Source organism: Hippopotamus amphibius, chromosome 9, assembly GCF_030028045.1.
Source record: "Hippopotamus amphibius kiboko isolate mHipAmp2 chromosome 9, mHipAmp2.hap2, whole genome shotgun sequence".
Classification (NCBI taxonomy): Eukaryota; Metazoa; Chordata; class Mammalia; order Artiodactyla; family Hippopotamidae; genus Hippopotamus; species Hippopotamus amphibius.
Window position 1 is genome coordinate 103,403,339 of NC_080194.1, and position 20,840 is coordinate 103,424,178.

At 48.6% G+C, this 20,840-nt stretch overlaps 1 protein-coding gene across 4 annotated transcripts in view; it reads left to right on the forward strand.

Annotated features, from left to right (window-relative positions):
- Positions 1-19,105, forward strand: part of AZGP1 (alpha-2-glycoprotein 1, zinc-binding) — a 33,292-nt gene extending 14,187 nt beyond the window's left edge. The window contains exons 1-5 of one of the 4 annotated variants that reach the window (XM_057747926.1): positions 7,141-7,250; positions 12,064-12,409; positions 15,001-15,149; positions 17,139-17,414; positions 17,853-19,104. In XM_057747926.1, coding sequence (XP_057603909.1) covers positions 12,366-12,409; positions 15,001-15,149; positions 17,139-17,414; positions 17,853-18,178 — 795 coding nt within the window. In that variant the 5' untranslated portion in view covers positions 7,141-7,250; positions 12,064-12,365 and the 3' untranslated portion in view covers positions 18,179-19,104. Of the gene's footprint in view, positions 1-7,140; positions 7,251-12,063; positions 12,410-12,429; positions 13,009-14,888; positions 15,150-17,138; positions 17,415-17,852 lie in introns of those variants that run through there. The other 3 variants (XM_057747924.1, XM_057747928.1, XM_057747925.1) reach the window with 3 other exon arrangements.
- Positions 19,106-20,840: the final 1,735 nt, after the last annotated feature.

Sequence of the window (20,840 nt, forward strand, 5' to 3'; positions counted from 1 at the left end):
GTTTTATAAAAATAAAAAAATTGAAACTGAATAGAAAAAAAAAATTTATTTATTGGCTTTGTTGAATGTTCATTGCTGCACGAGGGCTTTCTCTAGTTGAAGCGAGCTGGGGCGACTCTTTGTTGTGGTGCACGGGCTTCTCAGTGTGGTGGCTTCTGTTGTTGTGGAGCATGGACTCTAGATGCACAGGCTTCAGTAGTTGCGGCACATGGGCTCAGTAGTTGTGGCTCGCAGGCTGTAGAGTGCAGGGTCAGTAGCTGTGGCGCACAGGCTTAGTTGCTCCTCGGCATGTGGGATCTTCCCGGACCAGGTTTGTACCGTGTCCCCTGCATTGGCAGGCAGATTCTTAACCACTGTGCCACCAGGGAAGTCCCCCCATTTTGTTTTAAGTTGCATTTTTTTTAATATTAATGATGTTGATCCACTTTTTGTATGTTTGGGGGCCATTTGTGCCTCCTTTTCTTGCCTAGAGTAGACTGGGTAATACCCCCCAAGATATCCACATCCCAACTCCCGGAACCTGTGAATGTTGCCATATATGAAAAAAGGACCTTGCGGATGTGATTAAGTTAAGGATATCTCAGGACTTCTCCAGTGGTCCAGTGAATTAGGACACCATGCTTCCACTACAGGAGGCATGGGTTCCCTCCCTCGTCAGGGAACTAAGATCTTGCAAGCCTTGTGGTGCGGCCAAAAAAAAAGTTAAGGATCTGGAGATGCGGACTTTATCATGGATTGTCTGGGTGTGCCCGATGAAATCACAGGGCTTTTCACAAGAAGGAGACGGGAGGTCAGAGAGGGCAGTGGGAGATATGATGTCAGAGGCAGGGTCTGGAGTGGTGGGTGGCACGGGCCATGAGGCAAGGAATGCAGTGTGGAAATAAGTGCTCCCTCCTTTTCCAGACTTTATAGACTGACTTCCATGAGAAAAGACCTTCACCTGTGGTGAGAGTATGGTGGAGTGTGCTGTGACCCCATAGTACATACAGGCCAGGGGGAGAGAAAGAGGAGTATGTTTTGTAAGATTCTTGTACTGTGTGTGATGGTCTGATATCACCTGAAGGTAAACTGTGATAAGATGAAGACATACAGTATAAAGCAGTCAGAAAAGGAGTGCAGCTAATAGGCAACCAAGGAGACAAAACAGAAATATAAACATGACAGTTCATCCAAAAGAAGGCAGAAATGGAGGAAAAGGGAACAAATAAAGCAAATGAGACAAATGGCAAACAAATAGCGGCCTGGGAGGTTTAAATCTAACCATATAAATAACCACATTAAGTGTAAGTGGTCAACCAACCCCAGTTTATAGGCAGAGAGACAGACTGAGTAAAAAAGCCAGAACTAACTATATGCTACGTACAAATAACTCACTTTAAATATAAATTCACACATAGATTAAAAGTGATAGGATGGAAAAATATACTGTGCTAACACTAATCAAAAGAAAGCTTGAGGGGCTATATTAATATCAAAGTAGGTTTCATAGCAAAAATATAACCAGGGATAAAGAGGTCATTCCAGTATTATAACGGGGTCAATTCATCAAATCCTAAGCATTTACACACCTAGTAACAGAGTTAGGTGAATAGCAAGGAAACTAAGGTTCAAAAGGTTGAGTCCCTTGTGAAGGTCACTCAGGCAGTGAGTGGAAGAGGCAGGTTGGGAACCAAGGGTGGCTCTAGAGTCCGACTCTTACCCCCCGCTAAGCCGCTTCTCAAGGAGGAGCCACTGAGTCAGGTGCCTTCAGCACATCTTTGCTGATGGCATGTGATCACCTCCTTGGAAACAGAGAACTGTGAGCCCGCCATTCGGGGCTGTGCAGACAGTCCAGCCACACTGACCAGTCCTTGCCTAACTGTCTGTGAAGTGGGGGTGGAAAGTGGGGAGATGCACAGGACTTGGGGAATAAATGTTTCACAGTTGCCTGGATTTCTCCTGATTCCTCAATGGCTCCATTTATAAATGTCTACAGTGCCCGGGTCAGTGTGGGTATCAGGGCAGGAGGGTAAGGTTGGGGCTGGAGGCTGGGGACTTCTGCCTCATTATTTCTAAGCTTCTGACAGGATCCTAAAGCACCAAGACAAACTTCTCTTTCACAGTAAGTTTCTGAGGATTGGTGCCAGGAAAGAAGCCCTCAAGGGTCAAGAGAACGCTCATCCCACTGCTTAATGCCACCAAACAAGGCCCTCTTTGTCTCGCCTCCTCCCACCAGATGAGACCAGCCTCCTCCCACAGCCATATGTTGATGAAACATGCCAAGACCTGGAGCAGCAGGGCGCCCAGGGTGCAGGGATCACCCGAGGGTGGGGAGCATCTCTGTAACCCCCACGGTGATGGGAGGAGAAATCTTTCTTCTCTCCTGCCTCCCTCTTTCCACAGCTGGATGTATCTATCTGCTTTGGGGGAAAGTGAGAGACCACCAGCAACGAGGATTGAGGAGAGGTCACGTTGCCGAAATTCGGCCTCTGTACACCAGTGCTGGATTAAATCTCAGAGACAGAGTTTTGAGTGAAGTAGAAAAGAATAGATTTATTGCTCTGCCAGGCAAAGGGGGCCACGGCCGGCTAATGCCCTCAAAACTCTGTCGTCCCCCCCCCCCCAGGGGGCAGTGAGGAGTCTTCTAGCAGTCAAGGAATAGGGCGTGGTCAGCTTGTGGACATTCTTCTGATTGGTCAGTGGTGAGGTAATGTGGAGTCAGCATCAGCAACCTTCTGGTTCCGACCAGTCTAGGGTCTATGGGCTTGTGGTTAGCACACAGTTAACTTATTCCACCTGGTCAGGGTTTCAGTATTTGCAAAACAGTTCAAAGGACATGGCTCAATATTATCTATAGTCCTTGAGGAAGAAATAAAAGTCCTTGACTTTGTTTAATGGCTAAAGTATTATTATTTTGTCTTAGTTGACTGTTTTCCTTTCTTTTTGCATTTTCTCACTTCTCTGATTAAATTTATTCTTTGACTAAAGTTTTTCTATGTACAAAAGGCAGGCAGAGGACATGGGTGGGGTCTATTCTGGGAAGGCATCTTAGGGTCCTGCTCGGTTACAGTCAGTAGAAGGAAAGCGTCAAAACAAAAAGAAAAACATCTCCCCAGAGAATCAGATTCGATGGCACTAGGCCTGGGGTACTACGTGACCTGGAGAGAAGGGAGAGAAGCTAGTCCTGGGCCCACCATCGTGTGACCATCTGAAGGTCACAAAAATATAAGCTAGTAATTTTTTAATATCGTGTGGGTTTAAAATCTGTAACATTTACAAAGAGTCAGCAAATGCATTTCCCACCAGTATGGCAAGGATTCAACTTAGCAACGGGTTTAACTCAAAGCACTGGTGAAGTTTAACGGGAGCAGCATCCTAGTTTTGTCCCATCTGGTTTATTACCTAGATTTCTAGACATTTCTCCTTCCTGCACTTTCTACCATATAAAGGCAAGTCCTCACCTCTGTGAGCATGCGTGGCTGGGAGGCCACGAGAAAGAAAAGGCTAGAGACCAGAGGCTGTGGGCAACCGTTGATCCCAACGACCAGGTCTTCCCTCTTGACCCTCTGCTTCCCTGCAGTGGGATTCACAGTAGACTCACACCTCAAAGGCCTCTCCACTTCTGTAGGTCCTTGCTCTGTGACTTTCTTTACAGCAGATTTCCCAGGCCCCATGAAGTGTTCCCCATGTTCTAGGCCACTGCCCGCCCCAATGATTAGGCCTTCTTTCTCCATGACTGTGAAGGCAGTAAACCCCTGGGACCCTAGAGCCAGGTGGTGTGGATGGAGGAGAGGCAAGTTCAGAAGACCAGAGAGGACATCTTCATGGTGACCTTGAAAGACATCGTGGACTAGTCCAAGGACAGAAGGCTAGTGGACTGAAGGCTGTGGATGGAAGGCTGTTTTCACAAGGTCAAAGGCCAGTCCCACGCAGGCATGAGAAGGAGAGAGAGCAGGAAGGGAATATCAGAGCCCCAAAAGACACACAGACATTTCTGCCTTTCCCCAACCCTATTGTCATCTGCTTTCCTCCTTCCGCTACCCCTCCCCCGTCCTCACTCCCAGGCCTCAGCTCACACAGGAAGTAATGTCAGAGTCAGCTCTTATCCTCGGCACATCTGAACCCTCAGTGCCACAGCCGCCACCTGACTGAGGCTGTTCCCACTTTAGAAAGTGTCAGACTCACCCCTGTCCAGGAATGTTGGGTGGAAAGTGAGCCAATCTTGGGGTCAATCAGACCTGGGTTCACATGGTGACTCCACCAGTCACTAGCTGTTTCTTAGTGACTTAATCAAGTAATCATCTGGGTAGCATTGCCTCCAGGAGTCCTCTCATGGTTGTTATAAGAATTCAGTTTCTAAAAACTAGCCTATGTAAGCATCATGAGGACAGGGAGGGTGCATCTCTTGATCTGCCCTGACCCTCACTGCCAAGGGCATCACTCAGCATTTAGAACTTGCTCAGTACTTACGGTGCATAGTTCATGGTCCATGCCAGGTGCTCACTGTTTTCCTTTCCATAGACCATCAGAGCTACATGGAATCCCAGGCCATTTTACGCATGAAGAAACATACTCAGAATAAATAATTTCGGGGCTTCCCTGGTGGCTCAGTAGTTAAGAATCCACCTGCCAATACAGGGGACACGAGTTCGATCCCTGGTCTGGGAAGATCCCACATGCCACAGAGCAACTAAGCCTGTGCACCACAACTACTGAGCCTTCGCCCTAGAGCCTGTGAGCCACAACTAGTGAGCCCACGTGCCACAACTACTGAAGCCCGCGTGCCTAGAGCCCGTGCTCCACAACCAGAGGAGCCACTGCAATGAGAAGCCCATAGACCACAACGAAGAGTAGCCCCCGCTCACTGCAACTAGAGAAAGCCCACGCACAGCAATGACCACCCAATTAATTAACTAATTTTTTAAAAAAGAATAAATAATATCTATGAGTGATGCAGGCTCCAAGATCCAGGCCAGGGCAAGAACCAGTTCCTCAGATGCATTGATACCAAGACACAGAGTAAGAGGTAATAAAGAGCGAGATTAGAGAACAGAATGCCCAGAAAGCTACAGAGAATCTGGAATATCCAGAAGAGATCAAGAAAACAGCCTGGATCACGTGTCCTAAGTAGGCGTGATTAAGGCACAGAGTCCTGGGAGAGACGTAGGCTGGAACCGAAGAGTTGTGGTCAGAGTCATGAGTAACAGGGGTGACGGGCAAAGAAAGAACGGGACACTAAGGAATTACAGTCGATGGCATTCACTGAGCAAGTACTGTGTACCAGGTACATGTTATCTCATTTAATTCTCACCCAAAAAAACTCTATGATAAAACTGCTATCATAATATCCATTTTATTGAGGAAGAAGTTGAAGCACAGAGAATTAAGTGATTTGCTCAAGGTCACAAATTTAACCACTGGTGGTGGAGCTGGGATTCAAACCCGGACGTGCTCTCTGTAAAACCTGGATCATTAACCAAAACACTGACTCTACTGGGTTAAATCCAAGTTGGAGTCTCTGTTCTGAAGGGTGGTTGGAAGGAGGAAGGAGGAGAAAGCTCTGGGTAGGGATTATACTGATCCCAGGAGGTGGGAGGGAGGGGAAGAGATATCCAGAGGTTTCTGCCTTCTCCCCCTCCCCCCCCATCTGCTAATCATGAGGGAAATGCCGATTGAAACCACAGTGAAATTCCCCCTCACACATGTCAGGATGGCCGTCATCAAAAAGACAACAAATAACAAGTGCTGACGAGGAGGTGGACAGGAAGGGAATGTTTGGGCAGTGTTGTTGGGAATTAAATTGGTACAGCTGCTGTGGAAAACAGTATGGAGTTTCCTCAAAAATGAACTACCATATGACCCAGCATTTTCACTTCCGGGTATTTAACTGAAGAAAATAAAAACTAATTTGAAAAGATATTTGCACTCCAGTGTGCATTGCAGCATTATTTGCAATAGCCAAGATATGGAAGCAACCTGAGAGTGCATTCATAGCTAAATGGATAAAGAAGATATGTTATGGGGAATTCCCTGGTGGTCCAGTGGTTAGGACTCCACACTTTCACTGCCAAGGGCCTGGGTTCGATCCCTGGTTGGGGAACTAAAAAATCCTACAAGCCTTGCAGCACAGCCAAAAGGAAAAAAGAAAAAAATGTGGTGTATATATACAGTATACATATATAGAGAGAATGTATATATATACACACAATGGAATATGACTCAGCTATTAAAAAAGAAAGAAATCTTGCCATTTGCAACAAGGTGGATAACTTAGAGGTATTATGCCAAGTGACATAAGTCAGAGAAAGACAAATACCACATGATCTCATTTATATGTGGAATCTAAAAAAACAAAACAAACGGTCAAAACAGAAACAGACTCAGAGACAGAGAACAAATGAATGTTGCCAGAAGGGAGGGAGTAAAGGGCAGGCGAAATAGGTGAAGGGGATTAAGAGGTAAAAACCTGCAGTTACATAATAAGTAAGCCATGGGGATGTATAATAATCCACAGCATAAAGAATCATATGATATTGATGATAATATCAATGATATTATAACTTTGTGTGGGGACAGAAGGTTCCTAGCCTTACCATGCTGATCACTTCACAGTGTATGCAGATGTACAGTCATGATATAGTACAGCTGAAACTAACGTAAAATATTGCACATTAACTATATTTCAATGAAAAAAGAAAGAGAGAGGGAGATTCTATTCCACTGACTCAGGAGCGCCCGCAGAGCGGATTTTCCTCTCCCAGCCCACTGATAGGCTCCCTCTTGTGGCTGAACAGGATTGTACCTCTAGAACACCAACCCAAGTGCCGATCAATGTCAGGCTTGGACTTTACCAAGTGAAGGTGTGTGGTGGTGTCCCCACAAGAGTTCCAGGAGGCCGGCAGTGAGGGCTGGATCATCCTGACTGTTTTCCCTGGAGTAGTGGACCCGGTTTCCTAAAACTGCACTGATATATCCATGGCTGGGGTGCACACAGGTGGGTTGATCAGCTTGGCACACAAAGTCCCCAGCCACTGCCAGCAGAGAATCAGATGCGGGGGGGTGGGGGGGGGGGTGTGAGACCCTCCCCTGAGGCAGGTGCTTGTCAGGCTCTGGAATTTAACCCTACTTGCAAGCCAATAAATTAACCCGTTACTGCTTCAGGGATGCTGGCAGGAGACAGGACAGCTCTGGACCAGAGACGAAGAACTGATGATGGTGGCACAGAAAGCAGCATGGCCCCAAATCCCAGACAATGACTACAGGGGACCCAGGTGGGCACTCTACAGGCGGCAGGCTTGGAGCGCAGCAGGGAACACGGAGCTTGGGGCATGACAGTGAGCTGGCACAAGCCTGATCTTTTCCCAGAGGGTTCAGTACCTCCTCCCTGGTGGTGGCTGCAGATGGTGCCCTGAGAAACAGCCCAGTAACGATTACACGGGACTTTGCACTCGTTTTTTTTAAATTTCTTTCCTTTTTTTTCCTTTTTTGGCTGCATCAGCTCTTAGTTGCAGTATGCGGGATCTTCGTTGTGGCACGCGGGCTTCTCTCTCGTTGTGGCGTGCGAGTTTTCTCTTCTTTAGTTGTGGCACAGGAGCTCAGTAGTTTCTGTGCACGGGCTTAGTTGCTCTGCAACATGTGGGATCTTAGTTCCCCAACCAGGGATCATTGAAAAGGGGGATTCTTTACCACTAGACCAACAGGGAAGCCCCAGGATTTTGCATTCGTGACACGTCCAGAACGTGAAGGGAGTTCAAGACCCCTGGTGGATTGGCCCTCCCACCAGCACCCTCCCCGCCTCCTTGCCCCCCACCCCATTTCTATGCCAGATTGGCCAGTTGTCCACACACGCTGACTGCTCCTGCTGGTGAGGTAGGATTGCATCAGAATGATGCTAACACACTGATCTCTGGTGGCTCTCACAGGCGTGAGTTCTGGGCTAGAGTGGCCCACTGCCCTATCCTTCTTGTGAGTTGTGGAGCAGGAGAAACTTGTGCAGTTCCCTCCTCCAATCCACAGCACCCCAGGGCAGTGAGGGTGGCAGCTGGTGTTCTTCACCCCGGCTCCCCTCACTGCCAGCACCCAGGATGCCCCCCTCTGTTTCTCAGATCAGGCTGGGGGAGCAGGGAGAGGACCTGTCTTTGTAGATGGGCTTTCCAGGTGAATTAGGCAGAGGAACATCCTCACTTGTGGAGACCCAAGCAGTGACTCGGTGCCCTCCTGGCTGGTGTAGACATGAGGATTGACTGCCCTTCCTGCTGCCCCCTTGAGCCTCCCTCTTTCTGCCCTCAGCCATGTGGTTGGTGGGGTATGGCTCAGGGTCCACTGTCTCTTGGGGATCCCCCTCTGCCAGGGGAAGGGAGGGTCCTCCCGTCATTGGAAGTCCCCCTCCAGCCCCTCTCTCTGGCCCTGAAAAGCTCTAGGTGGTCCATCAGGCACAGGAACAGAGTGATGGGTCACTCTGTGTCTGGAGCCCCTCATCTGGGGGGGGGGGGCTGTTTCCTTAGTTCAAGAAATTTCCCAGAAACTGTGGTAAAAAGAAAAAGAAATAGAAAGTAGGAGAAAAGAAATTTTAAAAAATTAACCTGGCTGGCAGTTTCAACAGCTACACAATAGGAGTTCCCTAAAGAAAGAATTGAAGGGGGGGGGGGAGTCAAGGAAGGGAGGGAATACGGGGATATGTGTATAAAAACAGATGATTGAACCTGATGTACCCCCCCAAAAAAAATTAAAAAAATATATAAAAAAAAAAAAGAAAGAATTGAGAAGGAATAGACTCATATCAAGGCATATCATTAGAAAATTTCAAAATGCTAGAGGAAAAAAATAAAAATTTTTATAAGCTTCCAATGGGGACAAAAAAAACAGGTCAAATACTAAAGAATTACAAATCAGAATGGCTCCAGACATTTCAAGTGTACCAATGAAAGCCAGAGATAACAGAGAGACACCTCAACTTCTGAAGAAAATCATTTCTAACCTAAACTTCTATACCTAGCCAAACTCTCAGTCAAGTGTGAGGGTACAGAAATTTTCAGATACACAAGCACTCAAAAAATTTACCTCCAGAATCTTCTTGATAATGTGCTCCATCAAACTGAAAAAGGAAGCTATGAGAGGAAACTATATGTGGTACCTAGGACGTAGAAGGTACCACACAGGTAAGAGATGGAATTCCCAGGATGAGGATGATGAAGGGAAATCCCAGGCGTGGAGAGCAACCCGTGTAAACCTGAGATTTCTGAATGTCTTGTGATGAGATTAATGTGACTGGTGAGAAGTTTGCAGTTGAATAAAAACATTGAAAAGTGGTAACTATTAGCTCCATTCAAAATAAAAAGTTGTGTGGGAAAGTAAAATGATTATAGTTTGCTACACAGCAGAGCTATGAAATGTATTACAGAGTCGTAATAATGACAATAATAAAGATCTAACCTAAATTCTTATATGAGATATTTATATTGGAGGATGGATGGTAGGAAATGGATGTGTGTGGTGGAGGCTGGGAAAGGATGAAAGTAAATCATCATCTTCCAGGATATTGACTTTATAATGAAACATCAAGAAAGCATTTTATTTAGAGACATGGAGGTAAATATCTCCAAAATTACCAGCTAGAAGATATGAAAAATCGTTGCGTGAAAAATAAAGGAAAAATATTTTGGAAGCTATATTAATTTGCAACCAAGCATTGGAAAAACAAAAAGACTTATGGTCTTAAGCAAAGAATTTTTACTGGAACATAATTAACAGAAAAAGGAAAGAACTGCCAAAAAGTTATGTAATTGGAAGTAACTGTGTGGAAGTTTATTTAAAACAAAAAATGTGGCTCATACTTTGCAGAAACTAACAGAACATTGTAAAACAACTATACGCCAATAAAAATTAATTTTTAAAAATGTAGCTCAAGCCTCAACTGCTTTTATAGCTTTATAGGATAAAGTAATAAAAATGAAACATTAAAATTTTTTACAAACAGAGATGGAAATGATGCTAGAACGAAGCAGGAAATGAAGCCGGACCACCTGACTGCACACAGGGTCCAGGAGGCTGTACTGTCGGGGTCTCTCCCCCTCCAGAGAACGTTGGGTTGAGAGCTCTGGAGTGAAAATACAAATAAAAAAACAAAGCAGGGTAGTGCTCTGGAGGTATGCCTACAATTGACAGATTCATCAAATTCAGCAAAGAAATCCCAACCTGAGTCTCTCTGGACCCTGCAACTCTAGACACCAATCAGAAGTGGGAAGTGGGGAGCAGCCCAGTGAAGTGGCAGAGGCCTGCCCAGAGGAGTTGTGCGCTGAGATGCTCAGAGAGATCACCTACCACCTGGACCAAGTGTTCACTGTGTCGTGTGTTCTACTCATCAGCACTGAGCAAGAGAAGGGCCAAGGAACCTTGAGGAAAGGGGACATCAAACGGTGTATGACTCAGTGGAAGAGCAAGAAGAAGGCTTAGAGGTACGGAATAGTGTTCCTCAGAACCCTACTTAACCCACTAAAAGTATCTCCAAAGCTCTAGGTTCAGGACAAGGATGGTGACAGGGAGGGACATTGCCAGCCCACTTCTGGGACTCAAGAAAAGGGCCTAAGTCTGGATTCTGTCCTTGTCCTGAGCTCCTCAGGGAGACACTAGCCTGGATAAGCCCCATGGTCCTATAGTTCTCTCTCATAGTAGTATTTTTTCTTAGCCTGTAATTTGTGAACAATACGTGGAAATTCTGTCTTTAATAATTAGTCATGGAAGAAGAACAAAAAACTCTGAAGGAAATAACACAGCCAATGATATTTCAAAGCAACTTCTGACCATTGAACAAATAAAGAATAACACGTGACAGGAGAAAACTTTCAGATCAATGAGGAGACCCAGAGTCTGCACGCACAGGCCAGGGCTGAGGCCGACTGGAATGTGAGATCCACCCCACCTACGACAGGAGAGATGGGCCAGGTGGGCAAGAGGGAGGAAACCTCAAGAGACCTGAGTCCTGGCCAAGGGTGGGGACAAGGAGAGGGCACACAGCCACTCAGACACCCAGAGACACTTCCTGGAGAGGTTCACATTTCAGGGGAAGCCTAAGACAGCTTGCCAAGAAGAGGTGAAAAGATTGTTCCTGAACAGTCGGGTTGAGACAGCCGAGATGTGAAGGTGGCAGGGTCCTGACAAGGGAAGCAACCTGAGGGAAGGGCTGGGTCCTGGGCATTGACTGGGCACAGGGAGGAAGAAGGGGCCCAGAGAGCCAACTGTGGGTCCTGCCGCGGTCACCCCCGCCCACCCGGCAGAGACCCACCAACAGATTCTCCTGTGGGCAGGACCAACTTCCAGTGCAGTTTGAGGGTGTCCCACCCCAGGAGGGGCTCGTTGCCACAGACTGTCGCCTTCTCAACAATTCCTCAGTCCCTTTAGAATAGCACAGTGCTCTGTATCTGGGGGACCCCTCTACAGACAGCCTGTCAGCCCCAAGGGGTGTACGGAAAGACCTGCGTTTCCATGTAAGGGGCCTCCTCTGTATCCTACCTGTTTTATTTTATGCATTAAAAATTATCTTGAGGGAATTCCCTGGCGGTCCAGTGGTTAGGACTCTGCTCTTTCACTGCTGAAGTCGTGGGTTCAATCTCTGGTTGGGGAACTAAGATCCCACAGCCGTGTGGCGCAGTCAAAAAAAAAAAAAAAGATGTAACCTTTCAAATAAATTTAAAAAAAGAAAACATCTTGAAAGAAAATAGTTTTTTAATTAAAAAAAGAAAAATTATCTTGAGAATAACTGGCAAGGGAATAGACTAAGAGCTGCCGACCTAGAGGGATGGGGGTACGGAGAATGAAGGCTGGGAGGGAAGAGACGCGATCGTGGATGTGCCTCATTCCTTGGACGTTGGGCGCCCATAGGATTGGGCCCCCCCCCCCCCAGAACCTGACTCCAACCTCCCTTTTGCGTTTATCATCCCACCTGCCCAATCCCTCGACCTTCTTCCGTTTCCATCAAGTTGGCCTCAGGGACCCTCACGTAGGTCTGGTGCCATCTCTTTGTGTCTTTGCTCGTGTGTCCATTGATCTGTTTTTCTAAGTGTTTATCGACTGCCTTCTTTCTGCCAGGCACTGGACTGCGGAACTGGCTCTGTAAACATCTGCTGCCACCTGGGGCACCAGAGGCCACAGTGGACCAGTGACACCACACAGTGGAAGCTGGACGCCCCCGGGGCTACGGCTGCCCCGCTGCCCCCAGGAGCCACCAAGACCCCCGGAAAGGGCTGTCCACTGTGCCTGCTTCTTTGCTTTGCGTACAGCTGAGTCAGTGTCCAGGGAAGGAGCATCAGCTTCCCTGAGCCCACGCCCAGCGCGCTGTGCTGTTGCAGGGGAGGCTGCGAAAGGGGCGTCTGGCTGTGTCTGCTTCCCTGATGGAAGTACTGGGATTCCGCAGGCACAGACGGCAGGGGCAGAGGTGTGAATGTCCTCCAGACAGAACTCTGGTGGAGCAGCGTTGGGGAGGGGGGGTCGAACCCTGGCTGGGGTCTACCCAGGCCCAGGCTTTTCCAGAGGGGAGGAGGGAAGTGTGGTCTGACAACACCCAAATCCCCCTGCTAATCCCAGGGCGGGGATGTCATAAGAGACTAGAAGGGTGACTCCAAGTCCTGGTCCCCAGGTCAGCTGTCTCAGCTCTCAATCTGCAGATCGTGTGTAGACTCTCTGGGCACAAACTCCACCCAGCCTGGCCTGTGCATCCTTTTCTCTCACTGTCAGGGGAGGAGCCCATCCTGGCGCCTCTCATTGGCCTGTGAACTCTCTCTCTCTCTCTCTCTCTCTCTCTCTCTCTCTCTCTCACACACACACACACACACACACACACACACACCTGACTGGGCTCAAAGCCCAGCCATTCCCATAGCTACACCTGGCCCTATCTCCAAGCTGTCTGCTCCGAGCTCCAGGACCTGGGGAAGTTCAGAACCTTCCAGTTGGGGACAGTGAGCACAATGGCACCTGTCCTGCTGTCCCTGCTGCTCCTTCTGGGTCCTGCAGTCCCCAAGGAGACCCAGGCTGGTGAGTGGGGAAGCAAAGGGTGGGTTTGGAGAAGAACGGAGGGGAGGTAATGAACTGGACACATGGGCTCAAGAAGGGCCCTGATATAGCTGGGATCCCCAGGTGTGCTGTGGGAACGAGTGTCCCAGGCTGTCAGCTAGCTCAACTTACACACTTCCAGAAGCATTCAGGGAGCCTCTGGACTCAGGCAAAATAAGACCTTAAAGAATCAGAATCTATAACTCTTAATTTACAGAATAAACAAAACTAAGACCCAGAGAGGTGGAGTGACCTGTCCAGGGTCACACAGCCAGGACAGAGCAGGAGCCACACAGGCAGAACTTCTCATTCCTTCCCTCCTTGTAATCATGGGATGTACCTGACACTTGGGGAGAAGAGAGAGTGACCCTAAGGGGCAGCTGTGAAGGCAAGTTAACTGAAGAGATGATTCTAGAAGGAAACTCACTCCCTCACTCCCCCTCACTCCACAGTCAGACATTACTACACTAGGCCTGGCAGGTGAGGACTAGGAAAGAAGCCAGCTGGAGCTTGGGAAGAGCAAGGGCTGATCCTAGGACAGGGAAATGAGGCTGTCTTTTGGCATACAGAATTTCAGGATGAAGAAATGTAAGATAAACTGTGCAGGTTTAAAATCCATTACATGTATGAGCTGTCAGAAATATGTTTTGTGTTAACTTTATAACCATCAATCACATTTAGAACCTTAATCACCTCCTACACCAAAATCTGTATTAAGGTTCTCCAGAGAAACAGAACTAATAGGACATTAGAGAAAATGGTTTGTTTTAAGGAATTGGCTCACAATTGTGGGGCTGGACTGGCAAATCAGAAATCTACAGGATAGGTCAGCAGTCTGGAGACCAGAGAAGAGTTGATGTTGCTGTTGAATCTGAAGACAACCTGGAGGCAGAACTCCTTCTGGACTTCAGTCCTTCCTCTTATGGCCTTCAACTGATTAGACGAGGCCCACCCACCTTATGGAGGGTAATCTGCTTTATTTGAGGTCTACTGAGTTAAATGCTCATCACATTTAGAAACTAATTAGCAAAAATTTCAGTGCTTGAACTAGGAATCTGCCATATGACCTCCAATATTATTAACACCCACATGAGTTACAGGATGAGTTAATTATGGAATTAATTGTGGGAATTCTCCCCCCTCTTCCAGTCCCTGCCTCATACCAACATGCAAGGTACAGCCCTGGGAACTGTGAGATCCTTCCTGCTCTTACCCTGTGCCAAGCTATTCTAGGTCATTTCCTGAGTTTTCTAGTAAATTCTCCTTCCTACACTTTCTAACTATATGTATTTGTCAGGTTAGACTAGGCTATGCTCCAGTAACAAAGTTTTTGGTGGCTTAAGCCATCAAATACTTATTTCTTACTCATGTGAAGCTGAATACAGATCAGGCAACTTTCCTCTCCTCCATGGGGTGACTCAGGGATCCAAGCTGTTTGCATCTTGGGATTCTTCTGTTTCATCCTGTGGCCTCTGCAGTCATCCCCTAAAGGGAAGAGAGGCAGATGGGGCAAACCAGCTCATAGGGCCTGCGACCAAAAGAAGGATGTCACTTCCACTCACATTTCCTTTTGACAGACCTCAACCACATGGTCCCAATATACCTACAAGGAGGCTGAGAGATACTGTTTTCTTATTTGCCAAGAAGACATGATGTAGTGAAGGCTCCCTGAACCATCATCCCCAGAACAGAAGTGGAGCCCTTTCACTTGAGGGAGCCTCCAGTGGTCTGAGGCTGACAGCAGTGTGGAGAGAGCAGAGGAGGAAGGGGCCCAGTGCCTCTCCCTTCCTGGCCCTCTGCTGCCCCGCACTGGGACTTGCCTGCCTGGATGCCACTCCTCAAAGTCTTCTCCCCTTTTGCAGGGTCTTACTCTCTGAGCTTCCTCTACACCGGGCTGTCCAGGCCCAGTGAAGGCTTCCCCAGCTTTCAGGCCATTGCCTACCTCAATGACCAGCCCTTCTTCCACTACAATAGTGAGAGCAGGAAGGCCAAGCCCCTGGGCCCATGGAGCCAGGTGGAAGGAATGGAGGACTGGGAGAAGGAGAGCGAACTTCAGAAAGCCAGGGAGGACATCTTCATGGTGACCCTGAATGACATCATGGACTTTTACAAGGACAAAGAAGGTCAGTGCACGATGGGCTGCTGGGGCAGAGGGTCTTAGCTCAAGAGGCAACCCCTCAGTTGTGAGCAGGATGTCAGCAGGATGGAAATAATCCCTCCCAAAGGTGGATCAGGAAGCACAAGTAAAAATACAGACATTTCTGCACCTCCCTTCCACCCCCACCCCACACATATCTGCTTTCCTGCTTCCCCCATCCTCACTCCCAGGTCTCAGCTCACACAGGAAGTGATGGCAGAGTCAGGACTAATCCAGGCACATCTGAGCTCTCAGCTCCACAACCCCATCCATTGGAGGCTGATCCCTCTTTGAGTGTCAGAGTCACCCCTGCCCAGGGATGTGGGGTGGAGGGTAAGATAACCTTGGGGTCAGTCTGTCCTGGGTTCATGGTGGCTCCACCAGTCACTAACTACTTGACAGTGAACACATTTCTTAGTCATCTAGTCTGAATCTACAAAAATTGGAGCCTTGAGACCTGCCTGCAAGAGATTCTGTAAACCTTACTTGGGTAAATTCCATGAAGGCTAGAACAGAGTCTGTCTTGGTCTCCCCAAGAGCTCCATAACCTAGGACAGCCAATACTACTTGCTCAAATGAAATTTGCTGAACAACTGAGAGGAGGTACCTGACGTAAATCATGGCCCATCCTCAGGGCTCGGTGAGGCCTGAATTCAAGATAACAGACTGTTAGCATTACAGGGAAGCACACCCCCACCCCTGGTCAATAATGAGCATCCTCAGAGGGGTCATCTGGGCTCATGGTGTGAGGAGCTGGTGCGGAGCTAAGCACAGGGGCCAGTTCCCAGTGTCTCCCAGCCCAGCGCTCTTTCTCCTGAACCCCACTGCCCATCCCATAGGGCAGGTGTCAAAAGATGGGCTTCTGAGTACAAAAATGCCCAAGAAGCTACATGGAATCTGAAACCTTCCAAAAGGAAGCAAAAGTAGTGCAGAAATCTGAAGGATATGGATGGGATGGGAAACCCTGGTAAGGAAAATGGCCTGGGCTATGTCAGGAATAGGAGAGGGTACTGCACAGGTGCCCAGAAGGACACTGGGAGACATTCTGATTGGCTAGAATAGAAATGTGCATGGGAGTAGTTATGAGTGAAGAGAATAAAAAGAGGGACACGGGGTATTAGAAAATCACAGTGGCTAACATTTATTGAGCACTTACTATATGCCAGGCACAGATATTAACACATGCAGGGCTCATGGTAACCCTCTACAATAGTACTAAGGCTGTTGCCATTTCAGTGGTGACAAAACTGAAGTACAGAGAGGTCAACAGCTCAAATTCATGCAACAAGCCTGGTGAGGGTGGAGAGAGATCTGGGATTCGAGCCCAGATAGCTGGAGATCAGAGCCTGTGCCAATAGCACTAGTCAGTATCGGGTGAACTCCTGCTTTTATTATTCAAACAAAGAGCTGGTGTCCCCCTTCCCTAAGAAGGAGAATGGGGAAGGGAGGCAGGGTTTTAGAGATTTGTATTAAAGATTTCAAACACAGGGAAAGAGGGAAGAAGTAATCAAAGTATGTTTACACCAGCAGTGACATCAACTTCATCTAGAACTCAGAAAAAAGGAGAGATTTTGTAATCTATATAAAACTACGAATATTTTCTACTTAACTTGGAAATGGAGTTCAGCATGGCTGTGTCAGGTTCCTAAGAACTCACAGTACATTCAAACAGAGGTCGCTAAATGAGGCCACGCAGAGGGGCTAGAAAATCTGGCCATCGTATGTAGTTCTCTGAGATTCCCTGGCTGGAAAGAATGCATCTCATCTCAGACCCGTGCAAAACACCAAACCAAGTTTCCCTCTCTGTCTGCTGTGTGTCTGACTTGCGCTCCATTTGCCAGGGTAAAAGGATTGCACGCTTCGATTTCAAAAGCCTTTCTTCCTATTGAATTGCAAATTGTATAGAAGGAAGAGCTATTTAAACAGAGTTGATGCGGGCTGGCTGACTTCTGGGGGGGCCGGGGGGAGGATGCAGGGTCTCACACCTTTCAGGGAATGTTCGGCTGTGAGCTCCAGAATAACGAAAGCAGTGGAGCGTTCTGGAGGTACGCCTATGACAGTCAGGACTTCATCAAGTTCGACAAAGAAATCCCAGCCTGGGTCCCTCTGGACCCAGCAGCTCTGAACACCAAGCAGAAGTGGGAGGCTGAGGAAGTGTACGTGCAGCGGGCCAAGGCCTACCTGGAAGAGGAGTGTCCAGGGATGCTGCGGAGGTACCTGCCATACAGCAGGACCCACTTGGACCGACAAGGTACCCGCTGCTTCCTACGTCCTGCTCTCCCCTCCCCCCTCTCCACCCTTCTCTCGCTCTGCTGGGAAACACTGGGGTGATCTCAGGTGGGCACTCAGGGGACTATCTCAGACAGATCCTGAAGTCATTTCTCTCCATGACGATGCTGCCCAGCTTGGCTGGAGAGAAGGCAGGTGTGTAAAATGTCTGCCCCGCAAAGATGAAAACAGGTGTGAGCAGGATCAACTGTCACCAGCTGAGACTGATTTGAGAAGTAATGAGGAAGAGGGTCGCGGGGCACAGAGCAGGGAAGAGTCCGATCACTGGAGGGGCTGAGCTGGGGAGGGGTGGGGACACAGAGCCAGGAGGTGGATCCGGAGCTCTGAGCCCCGCTCATCCCCGACATCCGGGGATGGGGAGACTTCGGGCCCTCAGTATCCACGCTCTGTCCCTCCACAGATTCTCCCTCTGTGTCAGTCACCAGCCACGTGGCCCCAGGACAGAAGACAACACTCAAGTGCCTGGCCTATGACTTCTACCCACGAGGAATCGGGCTGCGCTGGACTCGGGCCGGCGACACGCAGGAGACTGAGTCAGGGGGAGACGTTCTCCCCAGTGGCAATGGCACTTACCAGTCCTGGGTGGTGGTGGGAGTGCCCCCTCAGGACCAAGATCCCCACTCCTGCCACGTGCAGCACAGCAGCCTGGCCCAGCCCCTCACTGTCCCGTGGGATGCACGGCAGGAAGCCAGGGCTGAAGGTGAAGTGGGCACACAAGCCCAGTAGCCCGCCTTTCTGAGGCCGTGAGAGAGATGAGCTCTAGAGACCACTGTCAACACCGTCAGCCAGGCCCAGGGGACGGTGCAGGGGGATGGTGGTGAATTCCGGGTGGTGGATTCCCAGAGAGAAGACCTGATGCCGGGCACTGAGCGGACTCACAGCCAAAGGGCCTTGCAAACCCCCATCCTCTAATCTGTAAAATCAAATTAGCATCATCGCCTTGCCGAGCACACAATATAGAAAGGTACTTTTAAACTGCAAAATGCTGTAGAAATGTGAGTTTATCATTCATCCTGCCCCCTGAGCACTGGATTCATCTGAAATTCTTAGTACCCACTGGAAGCAGTGCTTACTGGACACCTTACCTGGAGTATCCACCATAGCATGGCCTGGACCACCCGGTCCCTTGGGCATGGCTCACGTGCCCACTGCCGATGTCCCCTTTGGTCGAGAGGCCATAGAACTCTGTAAGCCTCTTCTGTACCTCATTTTCCCTGGCACTCCCCCACTCCCTGTGAGACACCGCCCTCCACTCCAGCTCCCGGACCTTCCCCACACCTTGCTGGCCTTGGGGCCACACACAGCTCATTGGAGAGGCTCTATCCCTCCAGGACCCACTTTCAGGAAGCAGGAATCGGCCCTGATGTTATTGGACTCCCTCCAAATTCATTTGAGTGTGTTTTTTGAACTGTCACCCACCCCCATGCACAGGTTTAAGCCCCAAAGACAGAGCAGAACCCTCACGCCTGACCAGCTCTCACACCTGGCCGTATTATTAGGCCTCCCCTGCCTATGACTGCTCTTCCCTTCCTGCAAGGCAAGACCTTCCTTCACATCCCAGCCTTGGCCTCCCACTCCTGATTACTCCACAGTCAACCCTCCAAGTTGAGATCCTTAGACAAATCATTCCCAGCCTTCAGAATTCTTTTCTTTTTTTAAGTCATTACTGAATTTGTTACAATATTGCTTCTGCTTTATGTTTTGGTTTTTTTGGCTCTGAGGCATTGTGGGATCTTAGCTCCTCACCAGGGATGGGACCCGTAACCCCCTGCATTGGAAGGCGAAGTCTTAACCCCTGGACCATCAGGGAAGTCCTGCAGCCTTCAGAATTCTGAACCAACTCTCTTATCTTTCTTTCTTGATAGCCTAAAATTGAAGGCTATACTTTTCTTTTTAGTACTTTGATCCAATTTGAAAATCAAAGCCAAGAAACAGCTTTTTTAGTCTATGTGATGTCACATGTCTCCCCGCCCCCTCCCCAGGGCCAAAAAAAAAAAAAAAAACAACGGCCTGTCTAACCAATAGGAGGGGTACAGAGAAGAAAATCCAAATAGTCAAAAAGGGAAAATATAGCAATTGATATTTCACAACATTATGAGACTGTGAACAAATACTAACACGTGACAGAAGAAAAGTTTCAGATCAATGAGCAGACACAGAGTCTGCGTGCACAGGCCAGGGCTGAGGCCGACTGGAATGTGAGATCCACCCCACCTACGACAGGAGAGATGGGCCAGGTGGGCAAGAGGGAGGAAACCTCAAGAGACCTGAGTCCTGGCCAAGGGTGGGGACAAGGAGAGGGCACAGATCCACTCAAACACCCAGAGACACTTCCTGGAGAGGTTCACATTTCAGGGGAAGCCTAAGACAGCTTGCCAAGAAGAGGTGAAAAGATTGTTCCTGAACAGTCGGGTTGAGACAGCCGAGATGTGAAGGTGGCAGGGTCCTGACAAGGGAAGCAACCTGAGGGAAGGGCTGGGTCCTGGGCATTGACTGGGCACAGGGAGGAAGAAGGGGCCCAGAGAGCCAACTGTGGGTCCTGCCGCGGTCACCCCCTGCCCACCCGGCAGAGACCCACCAACAGATTCTCCTGTGGGCAGGACCAACTTCCAGTGCAGTTTGAGGGTGTCCCACTCCAGGAGGGGTTCTTTGCCACAAATTGTCTCCTCAACAATTCCTCAGTCCCTGGGTACTACCTCACCTCTCCCTGGAGGATTCCTCTGGGGATAGTTTACCAGCTGGATTGCAGGGATGGCATGCTCTGAATTAGGCAGGGGATACCAACTGGATATAGGACTTCACTGTCAAGGTCCAGCTCCAATCTCATCTCCTCCCATGTCCACTTCCACGATTACCAATTCCAGCATGCAGTCTTTTCATGCTGAGATTTCTTCCAGAAAGAAATACCAAGGGAGATTTCAAGATGGTTGAGTGAAGCCAATCTCTACACCATCTGAGTTTGTCACGAGACATCCCAGACTACCCATCACCAAGTCTCTTTTTTGTTCCTTCCCAAGTGAAAAATAAGGGAAAGAAAAGTGAAGAAATCAAAGCTGGGACTATCTGGGGGAATTGCACTTGGGGCAGAGGGCACAGCAAATGCCAAGTCCCAGGGAAGGAGCCATCTCAGTGTTTGAAAGGCAGGATGAAGATCAGTGGGGCTGGAGCATCGTGAACAAGAGGAAAGAAAGTCCTAAGAGAAGATGTTGAAACCAGAACATGTAGGGCTTTGTAGGCCTTGGGAAGGAGTTTCTGTTGTACATGGCAACTCCCGGTGGGTTTTAACCAAGGTGGCAATATGATTTGATTTAAGTTTTTAGAACATCCCTTCAGCTGCTGTGTGAACTGACCACAGTGATGCAAGGATGGAGACAAGAAAACCAGATCC